The sequence below is a fragment of the Patiria miniata genome, unplaced genomic scaffold (assembly GCF_015706575.1).
Source record: "Patiria miniata isolate m_02_andy unplaced genomic scaffold, ASM1570657v1 HiC_scaffold_5, whole genome shotgun sequence".
In the NCBI taxonomy this organism is placed as follows: domain Eukaryota; kingdom Metazoa; phylum Echinodermata; class Asteroidea; order Valvatida; family Asterinidae; genus Patiria; species Patiria miniata.
The window spans coordinates 25,008,498-25,034,414 of record NW_024037072.1 but is presented as its reverse complement, the minus strand read 5'-3'; the positions used below and the strand labels follow the sequence as shown (position 1 = coordinate 25,034,414).

Sequence of the window (25,917 nt, the reverse complement as noted above, 5' to 3'; positions counted from 1 at the left end):
TTTTGGCCTCTCACAATCAAACACTATACACATTTCTCTTCTTTCTCTCTACTTCATTTACAAAACTAATTTACAATGCTAAGCAACAATCAGTTCACCTCGTTGTTGACAGGTGTTCTGTTACAATTCTTGGGTTCACTTGACAAATGCCTCCACTGGTATCTTGCCTGCCCTCTGCCAAAAAAGAAAGGGTAAAGCAAAAAAGAAGGTCAATTCACCGTTTAGGATCCTGAAAGCGTCTGTACAGGGATGAAGACAAGGACTTTTAGAAGCATCTAAAAAAGTTATGCACTTTTGAATGAGACATCGACTGAACAGAAAATCGGCTCATGTTTAGTTATTGAATTATTACTTTGCAATTTCAAATAATTAGCTGCCAGACAATAATTTCTGTTCTCACGGGGTAGGCTGGTTCCCGCCCCCGATTCAGTATTGATAACGTACAGACTGGGAGCCAGTCTGCTCGCAAAGCCGATCTGTTTGTGTCAAAACGAAAACCTTTTTTTTTTCCAGAGGTTTGCAGACGTAAAAAAAAACGGAAGAAGGGAGGTTTTTGGTTGGAATAAAACATACAAGTTGAAAATTTATTAACAGAAAAATATAGAATTTTTTGAAGAGCAAGGGCGACGCAACTTTAACTGTATTATGAGTGAAAGTACACCAGCGACTAAATCCTTAAGGAAGGTAAGAAATGAGTACTGTAGTTAAAGTAAAGTGGCCTATTTGTATGTACTCAGCAATAAACAAGAAAACATCAAGTACATAAGGAGATGAAGACCTGTGGATAAATATAAATACAAGGTTGTGAAGTATTTCCAAAACGACTTACTTGCAACATTGTGAATGAAATGCCAGCCTTTTCGTAATCCCACTCATTCTCGACTAAACATCTGAAATAATTCAAAGGAAAGAAAGAAAAACACATTTTAACGAAATCTTTAGAATGTAGTTGCAGTGGGCTCATCTCTTCTCCACATTTGATTTTTTTTTTTTTTTTGATTATCAAATTCTAGTATGAATGGGAGTTAAGACTTGGAACTGTTGTTCAAAAGGTCAACAAAATATGGGATGGGGCTATTCTGGTATCGTTGAGTCTTGCACATCATTTTGGATAAGTTGTGACTGTTTCTAAGCTGATATTGCACATGACTACTTCTCGGCTGAGGTAGCCAGTCCTCAAATAGGCTAGCGTTTTTTAGTTTGTTAGCAAAGTCAAGACAGAGATCCATTCTACGGTTCTGAAGAGAAACTAAATTGCATTTCATTAGGGCATGCTCATAATCAACATAATCAAAGCCCAGTATAATTTTGAGGGCAGGTTTTTGGATGCTCTCCAGTTTATCAACATGAACTTTTAGTATACATTTTGATATAATTTGGGTTTCTGAATTGATGTCAATGTATACATCCATGAGTACAACAGTGCTGTAATCAAGTGAATGCTTCCTTTTTACAGATACTGCACAGAAAGAGAATTTAGGTTCTTGTTCTCTTGAGTCACCTTTTATGACCATTTTGGATTCTTTGTGACTAATTTTATCACATCTGGATGCATGCTGCTCAAGAGCTAAGTTCCCTTGACTGCATTAGTAAAACCCAATGCAACAATACCATTTGTGCCAGAAATACCAAATCATACATAGATATCATAGGCATAGATTTCTATGCCCATGATTTGCTGATTTCATTGAGCGCAAAAAACAGGCAACCTATCAAACTGTTGTGTGATGTATATTAGCTTCGACTGGTTCCCTGCTTATTTCTATTTTCCGGGCTAATTTGCTGGTAAATAGATATTTCAGGGAGGTATTAAAAACACAACTTTACGAAGGACAGAAAATACTTGCTAGACAGAATGAGGAAACCATTCAAAATATCCTGTGATGCATATTGTCTGTTACTGCTTCTCAGCAAATGTGGGCTTAGCACATAAATATGTTGACCTTTTAGTCACTGTACTGCCCCAAACTGCCCTGCCTATTACTCACTGTTGCGCCTGAAATCGCCTGAGCACTCTATGGTTTTATTGATTCTTTGGCGAATGATCACAATGTAATAACACAGTGTAGTACAGATTCGAAAGCCGCTGTCTTCAAGGCAACTGAATGAAATCCGGTCCAGAAGCGCGTTCAACATACACAAACAACGCAAACGTTGCCAACAATTTCCCACTGGCTATCCGGTTTGTTAGTGTGACGTCATCTGAATTCAACCATGCGTACTTCACACGGTGTAGCATAGCACGAATGGAACGGGAAGTTAACGCAACTTGAGTGTTTAGCCAATGGGCGCTAGTAATCAGTGGTGCGCGTGTGTATGACGTTTTTATTAACGAACCCGATATATCAAAAGTTTACTCAAGTGGAACGCAACCCAGATAAAGGTCACTGGATGGTCTCCTGATTTGAGATGCTGCTGCTGATACACTAGTGATGTGTATTTACGGGTTGTACAGGAACTGGGTACCCTATTGAAGTAAAACCGGGTATCCGGGTACCCGTAAAAGAAATCCATGCCCAAAATTCAAATCCTGGAAGTTGTTTGAAGGGCTTTTATAGCTTTACGGCGTAAACTGAAAACTTTTGTCAGCGTCATATGCCACGTGTTAACATACACATAGACATAAAATCTGTTTTTGGTTTTCCATGTAGCCTGGTTTTCATTTCGAAAATTCCTCACAAATGGCATTCAAAACCTTTCTTGTTCAAAGTCTGAGAAATTACTGGGTAATTTTTGAAGTTGGTTACCGGTACCCGATTCCATAATCTGGAACCGGTTCCTGACATTGGCGGTAAGGTACTTGGGTACCTGGTTCCGATCCACACTCCGATGATTTACTCACTTGATAGACCACTCGGCGTTCATGTTGGAATCCTTGATGAACTTGGCTACCATCTCTTGCTGTAGGGCTGTCAGGCCGTGGCCGGGGGAAAGTGATCCCTGGGGGACCGTCACTGGGCTAGGGGAAGGGGTGGGGGCAGGGGAGGCAAAGGCTGCCTGCAATGACATAAAACAAAATTATAGACTGAATGGTTTGAGCTCATAGGAATAATGACTGTGCACTGTCAAGCATTGTAGCTTCTATGGGGTCACGTATGAGAAGTACCACAAATCATTAAATGCATTCAGTTGACTCACAAATAATGACCAATAATTTTTTATTGTTATAATTACTGATTCTCTTTTGCCCTGATAATTTCCATTGAATAGGTCTCTCTCAAAGACGGCCATCTTGGTAGGAGAACTGCAGCTGCGCATTTTACGCAATCAAGCACGCATTGGGCAGTGATGAAAATGTTCCAAACACGTGGCTTGTTGCTCAAAATGTGTTCAAAATACGATGCAGCCGATCAAAGTTGAAGATCAAAATGCCGATGCACATAGCTGGTCTGTAGGAAATGACGTCATTTGAGAGAGACCTATTTGCAAACTAACTTTTCCTCATTTTTTGTGTGTGCAATGAATTCATCTCATGTCTTTTGCTTTCCCATTCTATTGTAATTCAGCTCGGCAACAGTTCTGTTGGGATCCAAATGCCGAGCCAGTGTTGTAGTCCAGACCATCACAAGTCCATTACAAGTCCGGTCAAAAAGTCACAAGTTCCAGGATGAACAATAACAAAGGAATGCTTTGGGCACATTTCATTTGAAAAAAGCTTGCGATCTGATGGCCTAAACTATAACACTGCGTTAGGCACTACTACCTTTTTTCAGTCGGTGAGCAGTTTACAGCAAACTGTGATTTCTTATAATCTGACAAGAAAACAAGGAAACATATCCAAACTTCCTTACCTTGAGCTGAGCGCGCGTTGGCTCTTTGATCGTCAGGTGGTCGTTAATGATACACAGCGTTGGAGGCTGCATCACGGCTAGGAACATGCGACTGAATGCAACCAGATGAGATGAAGACCGGTTGCTGCTGACTACAGTACAAAATACAAGGAAACAGTCAAACTTAACAAACACAAAATGTACAGGAAAAGCAACGATTGTGATAAACATATATTGTACTATTGCCCCTATTCTAGTCTGGGAGAAACATTTGAACGCATTGCTGATGCCCGATGCTCACGTGAAGATGCAATGGTTTTGTTCACATTCAGAATAAAAGAAGAAGTCGCGAGTACTTCGCACTATACGCATGTAACCAGTATGCGCATGCGGTGTGTCCTGTCCACATGGTTCTAGAAAGTGGTAAAATAATTCTAACTCTCTAGAGTGATTAACTACGAACCTTCCTCACTCATGCAAATTCCAACACCATGTGGTATTAAACTGTGCACATAAACAGTTGGACTCCACCAAACCCTTGTGTTGGAGTTTGGCTGGATGGGGATCGTTAGGTTTAAGGATTTTGGACAGTAGAGATGGGCCACTTTTACTGTTTATAGGAATTGATGCCACTTGAAACTTTTAAACTACAAACGGTACGTCGTTGTTTTCATACATGGCAGATTTAATCAATTTAAGCACTTTTTAACAACTTATTGGGCAAGAAAAATGCAGCAACAAGTGTTTTTGTTCTTGCATAATGAGAAATACTAGACAGAAATATCTGAACTCACACTCTTTGTAGATGCCATTCAGGGTGAAACTAATCAGATTGCCCTGAAACAAAGAAAGATTTATGATGAGTTATTTAGCAGGTTACTTTTCAAACATTGTAATCTTTTGAGATCATCAACATTTACATAAATGCGAAAACAATTTATATATGTGCAAATTTGAAACTCAAAAATTGGGAGCATTTTTTGCTAGCAACTGACTAATGACTGATATTCTCAGTCGAATATTTCATTTTCAGTTTGTTGGGCAGTCGCTTACCTGTGCCATGAACAGATCCACTTGGAATGAGTTGGTGTCGTGTTGTGTCGGTGGCATCTCATTCAGATGGGCTACCACAGACAGCTTGGTGTACTTAAACAGTTTCATCTCAAGATCTGTTACCATAGAAACACCGAAATATGACCTTAATAAAATACTTTCTTAAAAATTTGTTATTTGTAAATCGAGTCAGGTGGACTCGGGGAATGTATATATCACATAATGGCTGATTAGTTTTTGTTGATTTGTTTTTCTCTGTATATTCTCTTCTATGATGCACAGGGTGAGTAAAAAAAAACCCAAATGTCGTGACCATTGTTTTAGTGAAGTTCTGCATGTAGCACTTTCAAAATCTAGGATATGAAAAAAGCCCAATTCATAAGCTTTCTTTTAGTACAAGAATCATTCAAATCACTCATGTACTTTTCAAGTTACGGATTTTAAAACACAACCACCGTTTTAAAGTTCTGTCCACGGACCACAAAAAAAGGTGTGTGTTCTTTCAGCAAATTGAAAACAATTCACACACATCCTTATGTGATTTGTTTTTGTTTTGCTGAAAGAACACTGAACTTGTTTGTGATCCGTGGACAGAACCTTAAAACGGCAGTTGTGTTTAAAACTCCGTAACCTGAAAAGTACATCAGTGATTTGAATAATTCTTGTACTAAAAAAAAGCTTATGAATTGGGCTTTCATATCCTACATTTTGAAAGTGCTACATGCAGAACTTCACTAAAACAATGGGCCCGACATTTTTTTTCGTTTTACTCATCCTCTATAGTTGTTATCAAAATTCTCATTATTTTGTTTTTAATTTTAAGGGACCACATTACCTCTGATTTTTGTTGGTGTCTACATAGAAATAAAATCAAATCCTATATATTGTGTTTGGTAATTAAAGTAGGGCTGTGCATCGGAACCGGGTACCCGAGTACCCGACCGTTAATGTCAGGAACCGGTTCTAGATTATGGGATCAGGTACCCGTAACCAACTTTACAAATTACTTAGTTACCTCTCAGACAATGAAAAAGAAAGATTTTGAAGTCATTTGTGGGGAATTTTCAAAATAAAAACCAGGCCACTAGGGGAGAACAAAACATATTTCACATTTATGACACTCACGAAGGCTGCAGTTTACACCGTAAAGCTATAAAGCTCACTGCGCACACTTGTATCTTGCTGTATTGATGCGCTAATGCCGTAGTATTGTCGTGCGGACCTTTGTAAACTATCTGAATAGCAACTTCCGAGATTTGAATGTTGGCATGTTTGGCGTTGGGGTATTCGGGTACCCATGTTTTTTTTTCAATCGGGTACCAGGTTCCTGTACTACCATGTAAATGTTCACCCCTAACTTAAACAGGTATTTAATCGTTTTCAAATTAACTATAAAAGGGAAACTGAATGGATGCAATATAATACTTTACTAAAAGTAAACAAACAAAAAAATGGCTAGAGCAGGGTTTGAACCTGCGACCTTCGGATTACCATACCGCTGTCCTTCCAACTGAGCTATCCAGCCCTATACTGACTATTCCCAATACGATCAATGTCTTTGTATTTATGGTGACATGGAAACAAAGTAAATAACTTGGCAGTGTTTGCTCATGCAGTTAGCAACTTACTAGGGTCCCTTATCTTCAGCAGATTGCGGCTCTGAGATAGGTATTTCCTCATGAAAGGGCTGGAATTCGAGGCATTCTGAAACGTCATTGAGAAGCAAGCCTGAAAAAGAGAAGAAACTATGCGTCAAATGCTAAAGAGAATACATAGATTTTTATGTATTCAATGTGGTATTTACAAATGATGTAGTGTTCGCACTCAATAGGTCTGTTCCTAGAAAACTGCCAAAGAGTTCAGATTATGGCTTCACACATTTAAAGCTTTTTCTATTTTATCAACACTTGACACCCTCCAACACACCCACGATTGTTTATGGTGTAAATCAAGGATTTTCTATTGTTCCATCAATCTTTTGTTTCTACTCTTAAACATTTTTGCAACAGTTCCCATTGGTTTTGTACACGTTTTCTAATCGAGGTTGTCCTCAACTTGAGTCCTGTCCTCAATTACCCGATGATACTTCAACCGTATTTTTCTCAAAGCTTTCGAGACCACACACATTAATGATGTGCATCGGGTTGGGTTGACCAGGCCAAACCGACCCGAAACATTAAAGATATAAACCGAATCCAAACCGAAACCGATCTTAACTCCCTCAATGGTTGAAAATCTTGCCACAAACAAGTGTGAAACGATGCGGGGTTGAACTCAGGGTTGAAAATTAAAAAACTCAACCCAGGTGTCACTGGGTTTGCCCAGGGTTGAGTTCAACCCGGGTTGAGAGGCTCTAATGTGAAAGCGCCTTAATGTGAAGACCACAAACCAGGTTTGCATTGTGAAAATCAATGGTTATAAATTAACATCGAGTAGAAAAAGCTCAAGTATGGTGCAGGGCGCGGGGGCGCAGGGCTCGCATGAGTTTCGCTCAGGTATTTCACACGCATCCGGACTCCTTTGACCTCTAGGAATGCCAACATGCATGTGCGCCTCGTCTTTAAGAACGCATGCAGCATGCGCGTGAGTGTGACACCACCACAGTAAAAGCTTCTGATTCTGGTCGCTGGATTCCACTATAGACGAATCCGAGCATGCCATTATTATATATGCTTGGAGGCCCCCTTGAATGGCAAAAGCATTGTGCTAGCTATTGTACAAATAATCCATCAGGAGCTAGTCGCTTTGTACAATAGCTAGCACAATGCTTTCGCCATTGAAGGGGGCCTCTGTGTGCATTGATAACATGCTCGGATCTGTCGATAGTGTCATGATAATTGTGTCATCGGATCACCATGAATAAATGAAGCATGCATGCACTACATACCTGGTCATGATAAATCTCAATGAATGGCTGCCTGTCGCCAGAGTCAAACACTGTGAAATATCTGCAAAATTAAAAACAAACAAAATCTCTCAAATATCAGCGGTCTTAAAGGCATAACATTTGCAGCTATCCAAAAAGTAACTGTAAATATTGTTGAAAAGGTTACTTGGTTTAAAGATAGTAATGGCAGTAAACTCCCTGTGAAATTATTCTTTCTGGCATGCTGTCATTTTGAAGAAAACAATGAAAGAAGGCCATTGCCAGCGATGCGTCAAGTGACAGTTCATTAGAAAATTTCCGTTAGTAGTTGGTTTTGTATTTCGGTGCATCCGTGAATGGGAGGGCACCCGCGTTGACACGACGCACACAAGCGCTCGGTTGCTATTATTCGTCAGCTCAGCACGTGACATCGCGTAGCTGAAATCGGCTGAATGAGAACCTGTCCCGGACGCTAAATTTTGAGCGCAATTCAAAACATGACTCGGCAACTTTTGACTGGAAAACGAGATCCTAGAATATTGTTTTCTCGGAGTATACAACATTCACAGGGATAAAACATCAGTAGGTTAGTTGTTAAGCACACATCTATAGATTTTGAGCACTTTGCTTCAAAGGAAAAAATGCACAACTAACAAATGATCTACCCTACCTTTAATTCTAAAATATTGTAAAAAAAGCTTCTTAAAACAATTGCCAGGAAGTTCATGTGAAATGATGTGTAGGCAAGACCGATACTCACTGTTCAACAAATCTCACAAGCAGTTTCTTGATAGTGCTAGTCCCAAAGTAGCTGTGTTGTACTGGCGGTAAGACCGTGGGTGACTCCAAGTCAAAGGCAATGGGCGGTGGGAGATCTTGTCCATCCTAAGCGAGGTGTAACATGAGGGACAGAAATTTTATAACTTAAGGGGGAGAAATTTCATGCAGTTAGGCTGGAAATACAAGCGTCGGTAGAGCTCAGTGAATCTTCTAGACCACTGGACTGAGTCTATTGGTTTCAGTGCCACCCTAACAATCCCCATCCAGTCAAATTCCAACACCAATCTGTTTGTTGGAATCTGTTGGAGTGGGTACTGCACTAGTAAACTGATTACGCTTTACATGGTATCAGGCATACCACCATAATCAGAGTCCAACAGTTTAGGTGTAGAGTTTACCATAAGGTGTTGGAATTGGCAGGAGTGAGGAAGGTTCCTAGTAAATCACTCTAGGGGTTAGGGCCAGTGGTGTTGTCACTGCATATATCACAAGTCCACCGCAAGTCCGGTCAAAGGTAAATCACAAGTTAATTCAAAAATCTGGTCCAAAGTGATTGTAACGGGAGATAAATAATAACAAAGGAATGCCTTTGTTACGCTTCAGTTGAATAGCTGGTGACTTCACCTGGGACTGGACGACTTATAATCAAAATTGTTGAAAACTTGTGATGGACTCACAAAAGTGGGAGTCAGGTTGGTGCAGTGGTTACTTTCCTTGTCTTCCACCGCTACGGCCCAGGTTTCGATTCCTGGACCACGTGTGGATTATGTTTTCAGTCCCTACCCGATTCTGTGGGTTTTCCCCAGAATATTCTTATGGGGTTTTCCTCCCACCACTGTCTTTGTCTTCTCTCTATAAGTTTCTTTGGGCTTTCATGCTACAGTGTCTAGGGCATTTTTGAGGAATCCTCGTTTTCAATACCAGAAATAAATAGAATAAACATCACTGCAGTCTGGTGCGCTCTATGACCCATGGATAAATATTCATCTTGCAATTACAACTTGTGCTTCCCATTTAAAAACGCACAAAACTGTCTGGTAAATATATTTTCAACTCGGCAATCTGCGTTGTTCGCACCAGACTTGTAAAACTACATCCATTCTGGTTTTCACCTACTAGCATAATTTTGGTCAGTCGCTGTCACATGACAGTTAGCATAATTGACTGAAAACTGTACTCACTAGTCTGATGATCTTGGGGAACTGTCGCCGAATGATGCTGGAGAGGTGTGGAAAGAATTAAAACACACAGCACAGGAAGGGCAAGTTTCAGAAAAGGATCAATAGTGAGGATTATAAAACTGTTACGGATTTTCATTGTTCAAAACCAAAAGTTCAAAAGTTCTGTTTCAGAGACTGTGTCACTGTTGTTTCTTTTAGTCAATTGTTTTTTAAATGGAACGGTAAGGGGCCGATCTGCAAGTTGCATATAATAAAACCTGGTAACGCAAAACTAAGAAGATGGCGTCAATGAAATTCCATCCAACATGGCCGGTGACGGTATTTTCAGCTCAGCCACAGTATGGGCTCCCTGCGCAAATACCCCCTCAACGGAGATAAGGGGAGAGTTTGGGGAGAGACATTCCAATGCATTGCCAACGACGCCCTACGCTCACGCGAAGACGCTATGGCTTTGTGCACATTCAGAATAAAATAAGTCGTGCGTACTTTGCGCTACATGCGCGCCCTCCAGTACACGCACGCGGTGTGCCCCGTCTACTGGGTAAAACAGCGCCCTCTCTTGTTCACGCATAGAGCCCATACACGGGAGGAAATGTTCGTTTGAATGAACATATAACAGAAACTGGTTGCTCAACATTTTTAGGCTTGCATGACCAGGACGGTCCGGATGGAAATGTATTTACGCAAATCTACCACGCTGAGCAACAACTAGTTGAATGTCATTACCAATTGCGGATTTACGACGATGCCTTTTTCAGCTATGTTGAAACGCTTTCCATTTCTTACTTCAGTGAAGTTGCAAACAAACTATATCTCCTGCAGAATATACCTATTTGCTTTTTGACGTGTTTGCCAAATTAAGCAGCTTTCAGATTTGATCATAATGTAATTTGAAGTGTATGTAATTCAACTGACAACGATGCTGGAAGCATTAGTGAACAGATACACTATAACGGGCCCAATACGTTAATTTGCATAAAAACGTAGAAATTGGGAATTAATCATTTGAGTGTTTAGGTGATAAACAAATCCAAAAATGGACTAAATTATGTGACCAATGAATACAATGGAGGCGAAATAAAAACAAATCTGCAAATTATTATCTCTGTTGGAGTTTCTCAAGAAATTTCACCTTCTACATGTATCTATAACAGCAAAATTGTCTACAGCGAAGAGTTCAGGAAAGATATGCTGTGATATGATAACACAACTCTAGTGAACAAGTAAACCATGGACTCATGCTGCCGAGCATACATGTACTTACCGCTCCCCTGACTGGCTTTGGCATCAACTTAAACAAAATACCAACAATCTCTTAAACTCCAACAAAAGTGTTGAAAAGATCTATAAAGAAGTGTGTGCTTTTAACTTGGGGACTCTAAACAAACATACACACAAACACAAGATGGGGATCACAAAACAAGACTGACTACAATGAGAAAGAGCAGAGAGTACATGCAGCAGCATGCAATATGAAACAAAGGGTTGTGAAACAAGAGTTACAAATGAAAGGGTGACAAATGAAGGCGAACAAGGAAACTAACACCATTTTTAGGTGTATTCAGTCTTTACATTCATTAAAAATACTTGCAGAGAGCTTAACTACCAAATGTGACTAATATCCTGACGAAGTAACTCAATAGGAATGTAGTTCTATGCCATTCCCAGGGTAAAATATCAGTTCTTTTCCTGTTTTCCACTTTTATTTAGAACCAATCCAGCTTGATTCCAATTCAAGCAAATACCTCTCCATGAGAATGTACAGTTGGTCACTGACAAAAACAATGTCCGTGTCGCATTTTGATGACTCAACACTGCTGTATAATTTCACTGAGTAGGTTGTTTTTCTACTGATGCTAACGGCTGACTGAAGACTCTGTGGGTCTTGGCCATTATTGTCTGACCTACCGGAAGTCCAGTTTTGAGTTTGGGGGGCCTGCTGGGTCCTACGCCTGGCTTAGGTTGTCTGCCGTAGCTAGATCTTACCCGTCATTGGCTAGCAGGACTCGCGAAGCCCCCCTGTGCAATGCTGACAAGGCACGCTACAAGAGGATAACATGATCCTGTTGCCCCGAGTCCACACCGAAGGGTGGAATTTGATTAACGCAGCACGGCTGCGGTTAACAATGCTGTGCTCATGTCCCAGCATGCACTGCATACTTCCGGCTTGAACTGTACAATTTCGGAGGCCGGAGAGTGCAGCCATCCTGCCATTGTCAAACAATCTATCTTTTTTTTCTTCAAAAAATCGGATGATTTTTTAGAACGTTGATTGTTTGCAAGGACAGCCTGTCCAGTCTGTCGATACAAGCAGACAATGCTAGTGGGTATTGGGCACTATTGCTCCCTTGTCATTTGCACTGGTAGGTTTGAAGTAAAGGATGTTACCAGTGTGTTGTCACATCAGATGTAAATGGATCCATGGCAAATGGCGGCATACATTGGCGACTATATAAACAAAGTGGACGCCCTTCTCTGAAATTTTCTCTCTGTGTAGGATTTTTCAAGACCTCCTTTCTTCAATGTCTTATTATTGCTTGCAGAATAAATTAAACTCAATCATATGTGACCAACATAGTTCAGAAAAGCCTTCTAGGGCTAGAGGTTAACATGAATGAGAAGAATAAGGGTTGGTAAGTATTAATTCTGAAGAAACAGTTAAAGCAACAACATCCCCCCCCCCCCCGGCCCGGAAAAATATTGTAGCAAAAAAACTGTTAATGCGTTATTTGTGAACAAAAAATGAAACAAGTGCAGCAGAAATTAATAACCAGAAAGCGGACACACAGAAACAACAAACAGGGAAACGGACTTGGGAAAATACGGAAGGTACAAGTACAACAGGCAAATAATGGCATGATACTCAGGGGCCAGATTGGGGGGGGGGGGAGGAATGAAAAATCCACGAACTAATTGCAGAGGTTTTGAGGGTTGCAAAGGGCCTCATAGAAATTAAGGGTCTAAGGTATATACAATCTATATTTGCCTAAAAGACACCCCTTAAAATACCCATTATTTTTGTTTTTATATAAACTTTTACGTAAGAACACCATTATTGTACAAACTCATGAATTCTTCGTCTCAAAAACGATTCTTTTAATGAAGTAAGGGAAAATCCGGACAAAACAATCCGAAATCAGGAAAAATCCTGACAAATCTCACCCCGGAATTCTATTTATTTTTTTTCTAAAAATTTAAGGGGAAGGGGAATTTTCTCTCCAAGAACTCTGTAAATTTTTGAGGGGGAACTGTCAGTGTTACTGAAACATGACGGGCAATGTACAATAACGATCTCTGATGGATTATTTAATTTATCCGACCTGTGATTAGGGAAACAAGTGGTTATGAGCAACATCAAAAAACAGGTTTAATCAAATCAAGGCACAACTAGAACAGAGTAGTAAAACATATGAGGGCAACAAATACTATTCAAAGGGTGCAATGATCTAGATTTCAAACATTCAACAGGCAAATGCCAAAAAAAGGAAACAGTGGCTGATACACTAAACACAGCAAAAAGAACCGGATGAAAAGTAATTTCTGTGAGAAAAATAGTGTGTCTTTCTTGTTGGACATACAAACAGACAATTTTGGATGTTTACATCCAAGTTCTATCGTCAAATGTGTGCAAGAGCTAAATCATGTCAAGAAGCTAAACAAGTATGGCGATTTGTTATGAAAACATATTTTGGTGATATCACATCCACTTCAATGGATAGGACGCTTGCTCATGACATTGAAGTTGTACATTTGAAAAGGTGTCCTACTGAAATCTTCAAAGAACTTTCTACATGGCAACTGCCTCAAGATATCTAAGCTTAAACAGCATCTTAAGCTTTACGCATAGCTACACCCTCTCCACTGACAAACGTAATGCAAACTGTTCACAGAGAGTAACTTATGGCACCATTTCCTCTGAAGTACAGACCCTACAGGGTTGTGCACGTTCCGGTTGTGCCATTCACAAGTTTGGGCCATTATTTGCAAGCAACGTATACTGCCCTCTACAGTTCCTACGCTTTTGCGCAACTGGATGTGATGCATTGAATGCATTGATTGTACTCATGCAGTATGCTTAGTACCATGCTATTACCTTCTGTAGTTGGGCTTGTTGGCGATTTCGTTGCCTTCTAAAAACAGCTCCTCCAGTTTGAATTCTTTGATTGGCTCCAGGTCGCCCTCGTTTCGAATCTTGAAAAAAAAATCAAAATCTCTTATTAAAGAGGTCTTCATCAATAACACTAGAATTACCAGATTAAAATCACGACCATAAAAGTTTAGTTGCGTAGCTGAAGTGGTTGCTACGATCAGAGAAGCAAGAGGGCTCTGACAGTTTTGCAGGAAATTTCAAAGGTTACAAAAAGTATGGCGGTAATATGTCATCAATTTGAAAAAGCAAGAAGTCCTGTACTTGCAGGACTGGCAACTCTTAAAGAGGTTGTGGAATGCTCGAAGACATTTCCGTCATTTTTTGGGTATATGTAGCCTAAGGTGTGATGAAATAAAAACGACTATTGTTTCTGTCATGAAATGAGTACAAAGGGTACTTTTGAGAGCTATTTTTCAGGTCCTGTTTCGACCCGAACGTGCAATTTGTGTAAAAGTCGTCGTTGCGGGCAGCAAACAAAACACAGTAAATCGTGACGTAATAAACAGGACTCGTTTATGCTACTCTGCATCGGGAGTCCTGTTTATTACGTCACGATTTACTGTGTTTTGTTTGCTGCCCGCAACGACAACTTTTACACAAATTGCACGTTCGGGTCGAAACAGGCATGACAGGACTTGAAAAACAGCTCTCAAAAGTACCTTTTGTACTCATTTTATGACAGAAACAATAATCGTTTTTATTTTATCACACCTTAGGCTACATATACCCCAAAAATGACGGAAATGTCTTTGAGCATTCCACAACCTCTTTAAAGATATGTATGAACAGAATGCTTGGAATTTTCCATCGTTTGAAAAATGTTCGGGGAAAATATGTTTTTTTTCCTCTTTAAATCTCTTTTTTTTCAAGAATAATTTTTACATTTGGACAATCTTAGCTCATAACATGATGTAAAATTCTATCTAATGTTCTCAGAAATGTTCATGAGTGTAGGTCGTTTGTAACTTGTGGAAGTTATGTGATACTGTTTTCGGCTGATCAACTGGTGCGGAATGGCGCCATCTGTCGTCTAATTTCAGAATCTTTTGGTCCTGTAGGCATGCGGGAAAAAAAACTAAGTGGTGCACAATAGCTGAGATTTGCAAATGCAAATGCACAAACTAAGTGGAAGGGATGAACATACGTGTAGGGATGACTGCAACATTGAAAAGGCAGTACCTCAAGGTTTTACGAGGTTATACGGGTACCTCAGGGTTCAAAGTATTAGTTTCTGCTGGAATTTTTTTTTGCAGCATTCTTCTCTTAGAATTGACAAGCAGAGTTGTTACATTTTTTCAGTATCCAAACCTCGAGATGAAAATATAAAAGAAACTTACTGATAAAGAAACTTATTATGCGGTACCCGCTGCTTTGTACATCAGATTCAAACCGGCCAACCGATCCCGTTAGCTCGGTGGTCGAGTGGTAAGATGTCTGCACTAGAAAGCAGGAGGTCGTGGGTTCGGGTCCCACCCGAGTGATTTTTTCCAACTTTCACTCGGGAGGTTACCCACTGAGTATTTAAAGGTCGGTGAAGGGCAAAACCTAATTTGATAAACTTATCGATGACATCTCTTACACTGTTGGTGCCAAGATTCAGACTCCGTAACTGTGTGGCTTTCTCTGCCAGTTTGCTGAAGGTTTTAAAGCTGAACAGTCTGTTGTTGCTGAGATCAATGGCTAGGACCTGTACATGGAAAAGAGAGATACAGGAAGTACATGTAGAGTTCAGCCACAGACCTTAATATGCACTGCAGGTACCTCAGGGGCGTTCCCTGTTATTTCATTCGGTAACAATGAATGCACAGGCTTACTCAAGCTTATGCAAGTGAGACAAACCATTGCCCTCCGACTCCGCCTTATTGCATAAGGTCTATTTTTATTATTGTTATACATACAGGACAGTTCTATGGCTCTGAACATTGGAAGCCGAAAATTGCTTTGTAGTGGGACAGATAGGGGAAATATTTGGGGGAATTGTGCCTTTAACCCTAACTGCCCTGAATCCTCCAAAATCCTTTTTGCAAATTGGAGGAATTTGCAGGGTTGAGGTTACATGGCAAACGTGGGTTGCTGATTTCGGAGTACGCACTGTGTCAAGGTCTTGGGCCGGACCTTGTGTTGTTTATGCTCAGCCGTGCATAAATTTAGTCCTTGATTATACTTGACATCCTCCGCACTGCTCCAGGATGTCACTGCCTCTGCCTCAGCCTATTGACAGTCATAGCCGGAGGATTTTGCAGGATTCAGGTAGTGGTCACCCCTCCATGGACCATATTCAAGAAATAGCGGAGGAATTTGCAGGATTGAGGCTATATGCTATTTTTCCATGAGGCCAATTGGAGGATTTTGCAGGATTGAGGCTACATCCTTGCAAAAAGGCCTAGGGAGTTAGGGTTAATGATACAAGCATGGAATTTGGCAGAAAGTCGGGGAATGTACAACATATGCTTTTGCTGCAATTTTCAGAAATAATTGGATTTGGAGGATTAGTATGTTACAGCAAATATTGTTCAACTGACTTGTTTCACGTTTTGGGCTTGTTTATGCTGGAAAAACCAAGAAAACCAATCATGTTCTTGTAGTCTGGTTCCCTGACCCCACTTAAGATGAAACAGAGCAATTTATAGACTTTGGGGAATTGTAAGGTAAAAAAATCAGTCTAGCAGGCTTGAAACCCTTCACAGGTGTGTAATCAATTGCAAAGAAAATGCGGAATAACTGAATATGAAAAACTAGGAGCAGTTTTTATCGCCAACGCTGGTGACCAGCATTGGAAAAATACAGTTTTTCTTAAAAAATGTCAGCACACCAGGAGCCACCATTTTACAGGATGCTTTCGACTGTCATTCCCTAACAATCCAGTTAGGTATTTCGTGATAATTTGATCATTTCGTTATTTGATGTTTGCAAATGTTGTATCTTCCCTTTAAGAAAGACATTTGGCTATATGGCCATCGCAGATTTGTCCTTTGAAAAAATATAGATACATGCAGAATAACAAACAATTTTCAAAATTTACAAAATGGCTGCCATTGCTTGTTATTGTACCAATATTTTTTTCAAAGGACAAATCTGTGATGGCCCTATAGCCAAATATGTTTCTCATGACATACTCTGACTGTGTGCCAAGTGCCATGCTTGTACAATGTATCATCAAAGGGACAATCCCATCACCTATCCGCCGTACTATTACCACTGTACTTGAAGATTCGTTCACAAGCACAATTTCAATTTTTTTCACGAAAGACACTACAAACAAAATATGTGACCTGTTCTGTCAAAAGCAGACGCTTCTGGGCAGAGGTTGAAATTGAGATAGGGCCAAAATAAATGCTGTAGGGGTGATTTTCTTTCGATTTTCAAATGTTTGCATATTTGTAATACTAAACATGTCTAAAATGTACTATAAAAGTTTGAAACCCTAATTTGATCTCTAATTATAGTATTTTTGATGATTTGTTAAGGTATATCAGTTAAAGAAATTATTGTTTTGTGACGTTTGTGGCCATTTTCTCTGTTTTCTACTTTTCGACACAATGAACTTCACAATAGCATAACTCTGCCCAGGAATGACCGGTTTCAAAAATTAAACCACCTATTAAAAGGAAAAAGACCATATTTTAACAATATGCAAAAATATCATTTTTGACCTTATGCAAAAATATCATTTTTGACCTTTTGCCCAGAAAAGTCTGATTTTGACAGAACAGGTCACATATAAGTAGCAATAAATCAGCATTTCCTACCTCTGGGATATTCTCAGCTATGATTTTGATCACACCTTCCATGATGTGATTTCGACTCAGTATACCCATCACATCTTTACTCTTAAGCCCTGGAGGATAACAAAAACAACAATCCCAATTCAACATTTTGCTGGAGACCTAAAACAAGAAGAAGAATATTTTCATTCCGTTTATTTAAACACTTAGAACGACATTCAAAAATTCAAATGCAGGATTGTATACAAGCAACCTTTTCGTCAACACAAACAATTTGCCCACGTACCACAATTTCCAGCAAACCGGTGAAATATGATATCTGTTAGTGCAGAGTTTTCTACTACACATAAAGCGAACAGCCCCCCCCCCCAAAAAAAAAGGTTGTCAATTTTTTGTTTTTAGGGGGGTCAATTTTTTTGTCCCAAGATCTGACCGTGGTGATATGTATGTGGCCTGTTTTCAAGTAGTATATTACGGATGTAATTGGCGCCACCAACATAAAAATAGCCCGTCCCCCCAAAATGTTTTTTAAAAAACCCCAATTTTTATTCTGCGGCCAAAAATTGTGGGCAACAGTTTTATAAAAAAATTAAAATTTCTAAAAAAAAAAAGGGAAAAAAAGTGTGAGCCCCCCCCCCCCCCCCAACCAAATCCTGGGTGCCCCACTGCAGGCTACGGATTCATACATACATAAAGTATTGAGCAAACTTTCAGACATCAGTACCTTCGTCATTCAGCAACGCCTTCAAACTGAGGGACTTCGTGGACGGATCGTAGCGATCACTAAGACACACCTTCAGCACTTCATAATCCTGGGCGTCCAATGTCATAGGATGACAAGGCCTGGTCTTGACTATAATCTATGCATTCACGAAATATTGCAAAGTTTAGTAATATTGTGAAGTTGAGTATATAATTTTTTACTTTTACATCCTTTAATAACCACCAACAGAAAATGAGTGATGTCATTTGAGGCAAGAAAATTCAGTGTCACATCTGCTTCAGCATAAAGTCACCAACATTTTTGGGGTACGCGGTCAATACTTTTCTGCTTTCAGTGAATCATTGTTGATTCAATGCATGACAGTAAGACAATGAGAAAACTTTATGCACAAATGTTTTCAATAAAAATTTGGGTTTAAAATTGGAAGAGAAAACCTCAATCCAAAGAGTGTTCTTCAAGTGACAGCACAGCAAGAGCGCCCTCAGTTGTCAGGAAAAGCATGAAACATTTCAAATGTTTTAAAAAGTGCACTTTGCAAAATTCTTTTCCAAAAAAAGACATGTCTCACAGTTTTTATACATATTTCAGAGGAATGGATATTTGCTACAAATACGCTCCAGTGTAAAAATTCATTTAATCAAAACTAAATAAAACAACCAAATTGACTGGAGTGGATTTAAAATGTCTGACCACTGGAACACCATACTGAAGCTCAAACAACTAAGTTACTTAGCTCAATGGAGGTGAGCTATCCCCACTGATCTCGATATAAAAACTGGATATCGAACATCCATACACCAGTCACACAGTAGACTTTGCATATTGACCAATTCGCCCCCGGTCTCACGAAGATGGCCGCGTATAATACGAACGTTCTACGCGCATATACAGCGCGCGTTGTATCAACAGTTGACGTGCATTTTGGTCACGTAACGTATTATGATGCTCTAAAAAGGACACATTTCCATAGTGATTATTATTTCCAAAACGCCAAAAAAGGAACTACGGCATTAAAAAAAAAATAAACCACGACGTTAGAGAAATTGTAAACCGTAATCAGTGGTGGTGGTCAAAATATAAATCAAGTGAACTGCGATGTTACAAAAGTAATCAAGATGCCTATCAAGCCAGCAACTTGTCCTTTGTAGATCACCAGCCGGTCTCACCGGTCTCACCAATATGGCGTCATATTCATTCATTGTGCGGCTCTTTATCCGCTATCCAGTCTTTATATAGAGATCAGTGGCTATCCCTCTTAGATTTCCTAGTTCAGCTGCATTTTGTTTTCACAAAAAAATTTCAATTCCAACCACACAATAATGATTTTGAGAAATCAACGGGTCTGGCATACCAACCACTGGCCAATGCTTTAACCCTCCTGCTATTTAAACAGTCACAGACAGTCAAAATTCACTTCCACTTTCCCTGCTATATGTTTAACAAAGGCTAGTCACCAGCAGTCAGATCAAATGTCAAGCAAGCACTGTGACTAGTCAAACTGGGTCAACAGACAAAGCAGGCAAGTTGTAGTCACAGTTGTTTTATCGCTTACCCGGAGTCAAAGTATAGCTGTATCAAGTTACTTAAACAGTCCAAGTCAGTCAATCCTGCTTTATGTAGGCTGGGAATTCTTAACTGTTGAAAACAGTCACTTGTTTGGTTTTGACTGAAAGGACTACTTGGCACAGAATGCATGTTTACACAGGAGGGGTAATGTCCACTGCAACCAATGAAGATGTATCACGCACGGGATGAAGCTTGAGCTGTCTTTGTTCAGATGTTCTTATTTTTAACAACACAGAAACCAAATCAGCAAAAGCTGTTTACTGCTTCCAGGTCACATACCACATACCTTGTGTCCCGTTTTGGCTGTAATGCGATTACTGACATTTCTTAGTGCATTGCCTGTTGCAATATCGTCCACGCAGAACACCGCTAAATCACCTTCATAGTGGAACTGGGGAAAAAATATGCAAATTATCAATCTTTGTTATTCAACGAGGTACATTGCAGGCTATACGCTGACTGGTACCCTGCCCCATTCAAAATACTAAGCTAAGCAAAAGAAAAGCCATTGGTGTTTATACAGCTCTTTACTTTTGCATTGATTGCCAAGGGTCGGGGTTTGTTGCTTACTTTTGGACCTTGTTGTAAGAGAACTTTACAAGTATTACACAGAAAAGACTGCAGCCAATAATTCTTAACCTAACACATTGCAAAATGGTATTTCCTTTTGCAATATCCAGCTTTTATTGTTAGAAGTGCTGGATTTAAGTTGAATTCTTTTGTAACAATTGTATATATTTTGAAGCAGTAAAATGTACGGCTATTGAAAAAAAAAAGTTGTAGATTTAGCATTTCCTGCCTAGAATCACTCAGGTCATGAACTTTGCCAACGTTTCCCGGCAGATTAGTCTGGTTCCCAGACTAAAAGATTCGGACTATTCCTGATGAATATTAGGTCCGGTAGCCTCCGGTAATACATTGTATTACAATTTACGTCACGTGACTAAAACGGGAGGAATTCCTCCTTTTTCTGAAAATTTCCGAATTTTGCCGAATTCTTTTCGTCGACAATCGGATAGCGCCTGAGTATTTCCAAATATAATATAGGTTTCATTAACTGCTAATTGCTTATTAAATTTTTTTTTTAATGAGTTGATAATTAATATTCATTGCTTTCATTTACAAAACTTGAAATTCTACGACGATTTTGTGCATCAAATATACTCGGATCGTATAGGCGAACTTTTTGCTGCATCATGTACAATTTTGAATTTGACAACCGTTACTGAGATTTTCCAAAACTCGGTCTTCATTCGGCTCCGCCTGCTAACAGTGCTATTTGGGTGCTTAATTTTGAAGATTCCAGATCAACATTAGTCAATGTTATCTTACAGAAACCATCAGCTGTATTATCATAACTGTATGATATTACGAAGCAAGTGATTTACTTAAAAATTTAATCAGAACATTAAAAGCTAAAAGTGATAAAGCGAAATCGGAAACGAAGCCGAGCTTTGAAAAAGGGCCATCAAAGTCGTCATGTTTATTTTTAGCCACAGAGGCTGCCTGACCTAAGGCCGTGTCCGAAACGGGCTTCCAAAGCTACGGCTACGTCTATTGTCACTGCGTGCCTGCGTGTTTTCAATGGGTGCAGACCTAGACCTAGCTCTAGAAAGCTGATTCGGATGCAGCCTAAGATTCATCAGGAATACAATGTAGTCAGAATCTTTTGGTCTGGGAACCAGACTACCGGCTGATTCAAATTGCACAGACCCAGGCTGACAACCAGCATTAGATAATTTGACTTAACTGATCGTCATGTCAGTCATTTGGTTAGATTTTTCAGTCTGATTTATCCAAAACCACTTTGTTGACATAAAGGCTGCCTTTCAGAACGTGCAAGGGCAAGCATCAAAAAACTTTTTCTCAACCCAAACCCTAAACTTTCACCCATAAAACTCTTCATCAAGGAAGTGGCAGAAACACAAAGCTGGTATTACTTGGTTAACGTAATGGCAAGACTAATGTTCCGAAAAGGTGACTGAATAATTGGTTAAAGGGAATATACAACATTTGCAAACATCAAAAACAAAACTACCAAATTATCACGAAATACCTTACTGGACTGTTAATGAATGACAGTCTCCAGCATCCTGTTTAACTTCACGGCACTTGGTGTGCTGACATTTTTAAGAAAAGTGATATTTTTGTATCAATTTCGCGTCGGAAAAAAACTAGATTTTTCAAATACTGCTCCCAATTTAGCATTATTTAGCTAGTCCGCATTTTGTTTGCAATCGATAACACACCTATGAACGGGTCCAAGCCAGCTAGACTGGTTGCCTGACCTTACAATTCCCCGACGTCTATAAATTGCTCCGTTTCATCTTACGTGGGGTCAGGGAACCAGACTACAAGAACATGATATACATATGTAATATATACATGTGTTTTTCTTGGTTTTGCCAGCATCTACAAACACATAACTTCAAACAAGTCAGTGTAACAACATTTGCTATAAAATACTAACCCCTCAAATCCATTCATTTCTGAAAATTACAGCAAAAGCAAATGTTGTATACTTCCTTTAACCCTAACTCCCTAGGCCTTTTTGCTAGGATGTAGCCTCAATCCTGCAAAATCCTCCAATTGGCCCCATGGAAAAATAGCATAAAGCCTCAATCCTGCAAATTCCTCCGTTATTTCTTGAATATGGTCCATGGAGGGGTGACCACTGCCTGAATCCTGCAAAATCCTCCGGCTATAACTGTCAATAGGCTGAGGCAGTGACATCCTGGAGCAGTGCGGAGGATGTCAAGTATAATCAAGGACTACATTTATGCACGGCTGAGCATAAACAACATAAGGTCCGGCCCAAGACCTTGACACAATGCATACTCCGAAATCAGCAATGCACTTTTGCCATGTAACGTCAATCCTGCAAATTTCTCCAATTTGCAAAAAGGATTTTGGAGGATTCAGGGCAGTTAGGGTTAATGAAACTTCCGTTGCCTAGCATTAATTCATAGTTACCAATTGGTGCAAAAATAATTAAGTTACTAGATTAACTGAAACAATAAATGAAAAGGGAATGAGAAAATAAAATGATCAAACAAAAACCATCCGATGATGAAATGACAAAACTTGAAACTCACCTCCAAGGGAATGAAGGGTACTGTGCAGATATTCTGTAAGCTGCGGAGAAGCCACTCCTTCTCCACTCTCTTTCCATAGGGTATCTGGGATGACATTCAAAGAGTACAGTTATCTTTATCAAGGTAAATTCAGATCATTTGGAAATTTCTTACCACAATTGATGGTACGCCACGGTCCAGTGTCTGTATCAAAAACCCACTGATCTCTATGATATCCTTAGGGGCCGTTCACAATTATCAACATTTTCAACCGGTGTAGCGTGAATATCTGACTCCATGAAATGTGGACTCATTGGTAGTAGTGCGCACGCGTGAGTACGATACTATGCTATTTTTAGGATCGTTTGGGGGAGAGTGACCTGTCACGTGCGGCTGTCGGCTGTGGCGACGGGCGAGAAAACAGATCGACATTTAAAAAAAAAAAAAGTATGGCGGCCATTAACGCCCTCCCCCCAGCGTACGGTTTGTACGCTCGTGAAAATGTTGATAATTGTGAACGGCCCCTTAAAAAGTCTTACCAAAATGTCAGAATTAAGAGCTGAACACATCACACTTAAAAGACAAATGATCAGCTCATGGAACTTTCAATCAAGAACTGGTTTGTAAAAACTGAATACTACAGGGATGGGACTGGTCTGTGACAAAAAACCTGAACATTTGTGTATGAAGTGCAAACTCCAGCGAGCGCGAAGTGCGAAGCCATTACGGTGTGGGGTCCGGGGCCCGCTTAAGGGCCACGAAAAATTTTGGATTCCAGATGCCCTGTGGTGCAATCTGAGACGATTACTGGGCACTTTCCTCTGAAATTTTTGAGCAGAATTTGTTTTACTTTTAAGAAGAATGTTCTTTCATTTGTTAAAATGTACTCTTGTTCTTATAAAGTTTCTTCTGTACTCAAACCAAGCATTTTCATTAAACAAGGATAATACATAAGCAATACAAATGAAAGTTAACTGCGAGGGAATGCAAAAAGCATACATGTATGTACATGAATCTCGCAGCCCTACACAGGAGGTGCAAATGCCATTGAAGAAAATACTTAGTCTGGTCCTGAAGACAAGTGAACTCACCTCCAGCCGAATACAACACACACATGTACATCGCAAATTACAGAGTAAGTAAATTTCGGCATAATTAATTTGTAAATTCTCCCCCCTCCCCCATTTTCTCAACGGATTCACACGATTCACGTGGGTTGACTTTTGAGGCTAAAAAAACCCCGGATTTCCTGATAAAAACGGAGAAATCACATCCCTACTACTGGTAAACTTTTCATGATTTACCGTGATCTTCATCCACGTCTGTCCGCTCCCTTTCCCACCCTTTCCACTATGCCTGCTCTGTCCTGAAGCACCCCTGTCCCTACTCCTATCTCCAGGGTTGATCGGTAGACCCAGTCTGGACATGGACCCAGCACTGCCGCTTCCTCGGGAGTCTCTGTTCTTGGGACGGTTCCCTCGTCTACTGTTCGGCCGGCCGTAGGGGTTGCTGAGAAACGAGGGGGACATAAAAAAAAATATGGAGTCTGTCCGGTAGTCTAGTGGGTTTTTTCAAGCTCTCTTCCAAATTGCTGTGAAATGTAAAATTTTCAAATGAAACACACGGGGACCCCGACTAGGTGGATTATAACAATTGAAAAGTTGAACAAAGAAATTGACTGGAGCGGGGCTTAAAACTGCAACCTGTTGACGGTTCCCAATAAGTCAATATCTTAGGTTCAAGGGGTGCCAGTCAGAAGCAATAATCCAGTATATCTGGAGGTCGCAGGTTCAAGCCCTGCTCCAATCAATTTCTTTGTTCAACTTTTCAACTGAAATATAAACTGCGTGAATCATTGTACTGAGGCAAAACAGGCAGATTCTAAATCAAGATATTTTTTCTTTATTGTGGCGAAGCTTGAGTTATACAGAGAGGAGTAGTCCATGTTCCTGTGATGAATAAAAATAATAATAATAATCAGCATTTAAGAACGCTCTTTTAAGTAAACTAAATCACAGTGCTTACAGTATTATTATTACCCCTGATCATTGGGCCAATTAAACATTCCAATTACCATCTCAGCTCCCTGGGGAGTATACAGCTCGATGCAGCCTGTTAGGCGCAAGCAAGCTTATTCAATCACAATAACCATCTCTGCCCTCACAGGTACCCATTTACTCCTGGGTGGAGAGAAGCAATGAGTGACAAAGTGCCTTGCTCAAGGGCCCACGCACCATGACCCCGGCTGGACTCGAATAATGGGTCATTGGGCCACAGGCAATTTTAAATGAACAGTGACAAAGACATTCCTGTGTTGTTGTCCACCCCCTGTTATTTGTGACTGGACTTGTGATTGATTTTATGACCAGACTTTAACCCTAACGGCGTGTTCTGTTAGAATCTGTCAGGATGGGTACATTACCCCTAAACTCACAGCCTTTTACATTGGGTTGGCACACCTCCAGAATGTAAGTCAGAATTATGTGTGGGCAGTTTCCCATATTGTGTTGGAATTTTAATGTGCTTGTGATCCATTACAGACTTACAATCGTTGACTTGTGATGACTTATGACCAGACTTGTGATGTGCTTGCAATTTCATCACAGACTTACAATCTTTAGTTTGTGACTGCACTTGTGTATTGACTTATGATTGACTTATGACCTGATTTGTGATTTGCTTGTGATCCATGACCGACTTACAATCTTTGGTTTATAACTGGACTTGTGAGTTGACTTGTGATGGGCTTATGACCTGATTTGTGATTTGCTTGTGATCCATGATCGACTTACAATCTTTGGTTTGTGACTGGACTTGTGTATTGACTTATGACTGACTTAAGACCAGATTTGTGATGTGCTTCTGATCTATCACCGGCTTACAATCGTTGGTTTGAGACTGGACTTGTGTATTTACTTATGATTGACTTATGACCTGATTTGTGATGTGTTTGTGATCTATCACCGACTTACAATCTTTGGTTTGTAACTGGACTTGTGTATTGACTTATGACCCGACTTGTGACTTA

General features: G+C 39.9%; 1 protein-coding gene across 1 annotated transcript in view; it reads right to left on the bottom strand.

Annotated features, from left to right (window-relative positions):
* Positions 1 to 66: 66 nt before the first annotated feature.
* Positions 67 to 25,917, bottom strand: part of LOC119740371 (nuclear RNA export factor 1-like) — a 30,808-nt gene continuing 4,957 nt past the window's right edge. The window contains exons 4-20 of the mRNA XM_038215645.1: positions 24,194 to 24,398; positions 22,911 to 22,994; positions 20,102 to 20,206; positions 18,250 to 18,385; positions 17,550 to 17,638; positions 15,380 to 15,487; positions 13,744 to 13,841; positions 9,651 to 9,687; positions 8,450 to 8,574; positions 7,711 to 7,771; positions 6,452 to 6,551; positions 4,824 to 4,939; positions 4,565 to 4,607; positions 3,792 to 3,922; positions 2,843 to 2,997; positions 830 to 890; positions 67 to 174 (exon numbers count right to left, since the gene is read on the bottom strand). Coding sequence (XP_038071573.1) covers positions 136 to 174; positions 830 to 890; positions 2,843 to 2,997; positions 3,792 to 3,922; positions 4,565 to 4,607; positions 4,824 to 4,939; positions 6,452 to 6,551; positions 7,711 to 7,771; positions 8,450 to 8,574; positions 9,651 to 9,687; positions 13,744 to 13,841; positions 15,380 to 15,487; positions 17,550 to 17,638; positions 18,250 to 18,385; positions 20,102 to 20,206; positions 22,911 to 22,994; positions 24,194 to 24,398 — 1,693 coding nt within the window. The 3' untranslated portion in view covers positions 67 to 135. The remainder of the gene's footprint in view (positions 175 to 829; positions 891 to 2,842; positions 2,998 to 3,791; positions 3,923 to 4,564; positions 4,608 to 4,823; positions 4,940 to 6,451; positions 6,552 to 7,710; positions 7,772 to 8,449; positions 8,575 to 9,650; positions 9,688 to 13,743; positions 13,842 to 15,379; positions 15,488 to 17,549; positions 17,639 to 18,249; positions 18,386 to 20,101; positions 20,207 to 22,910; positions 22,995 to 24,193; positions 24,399 to 25,917) is intronic.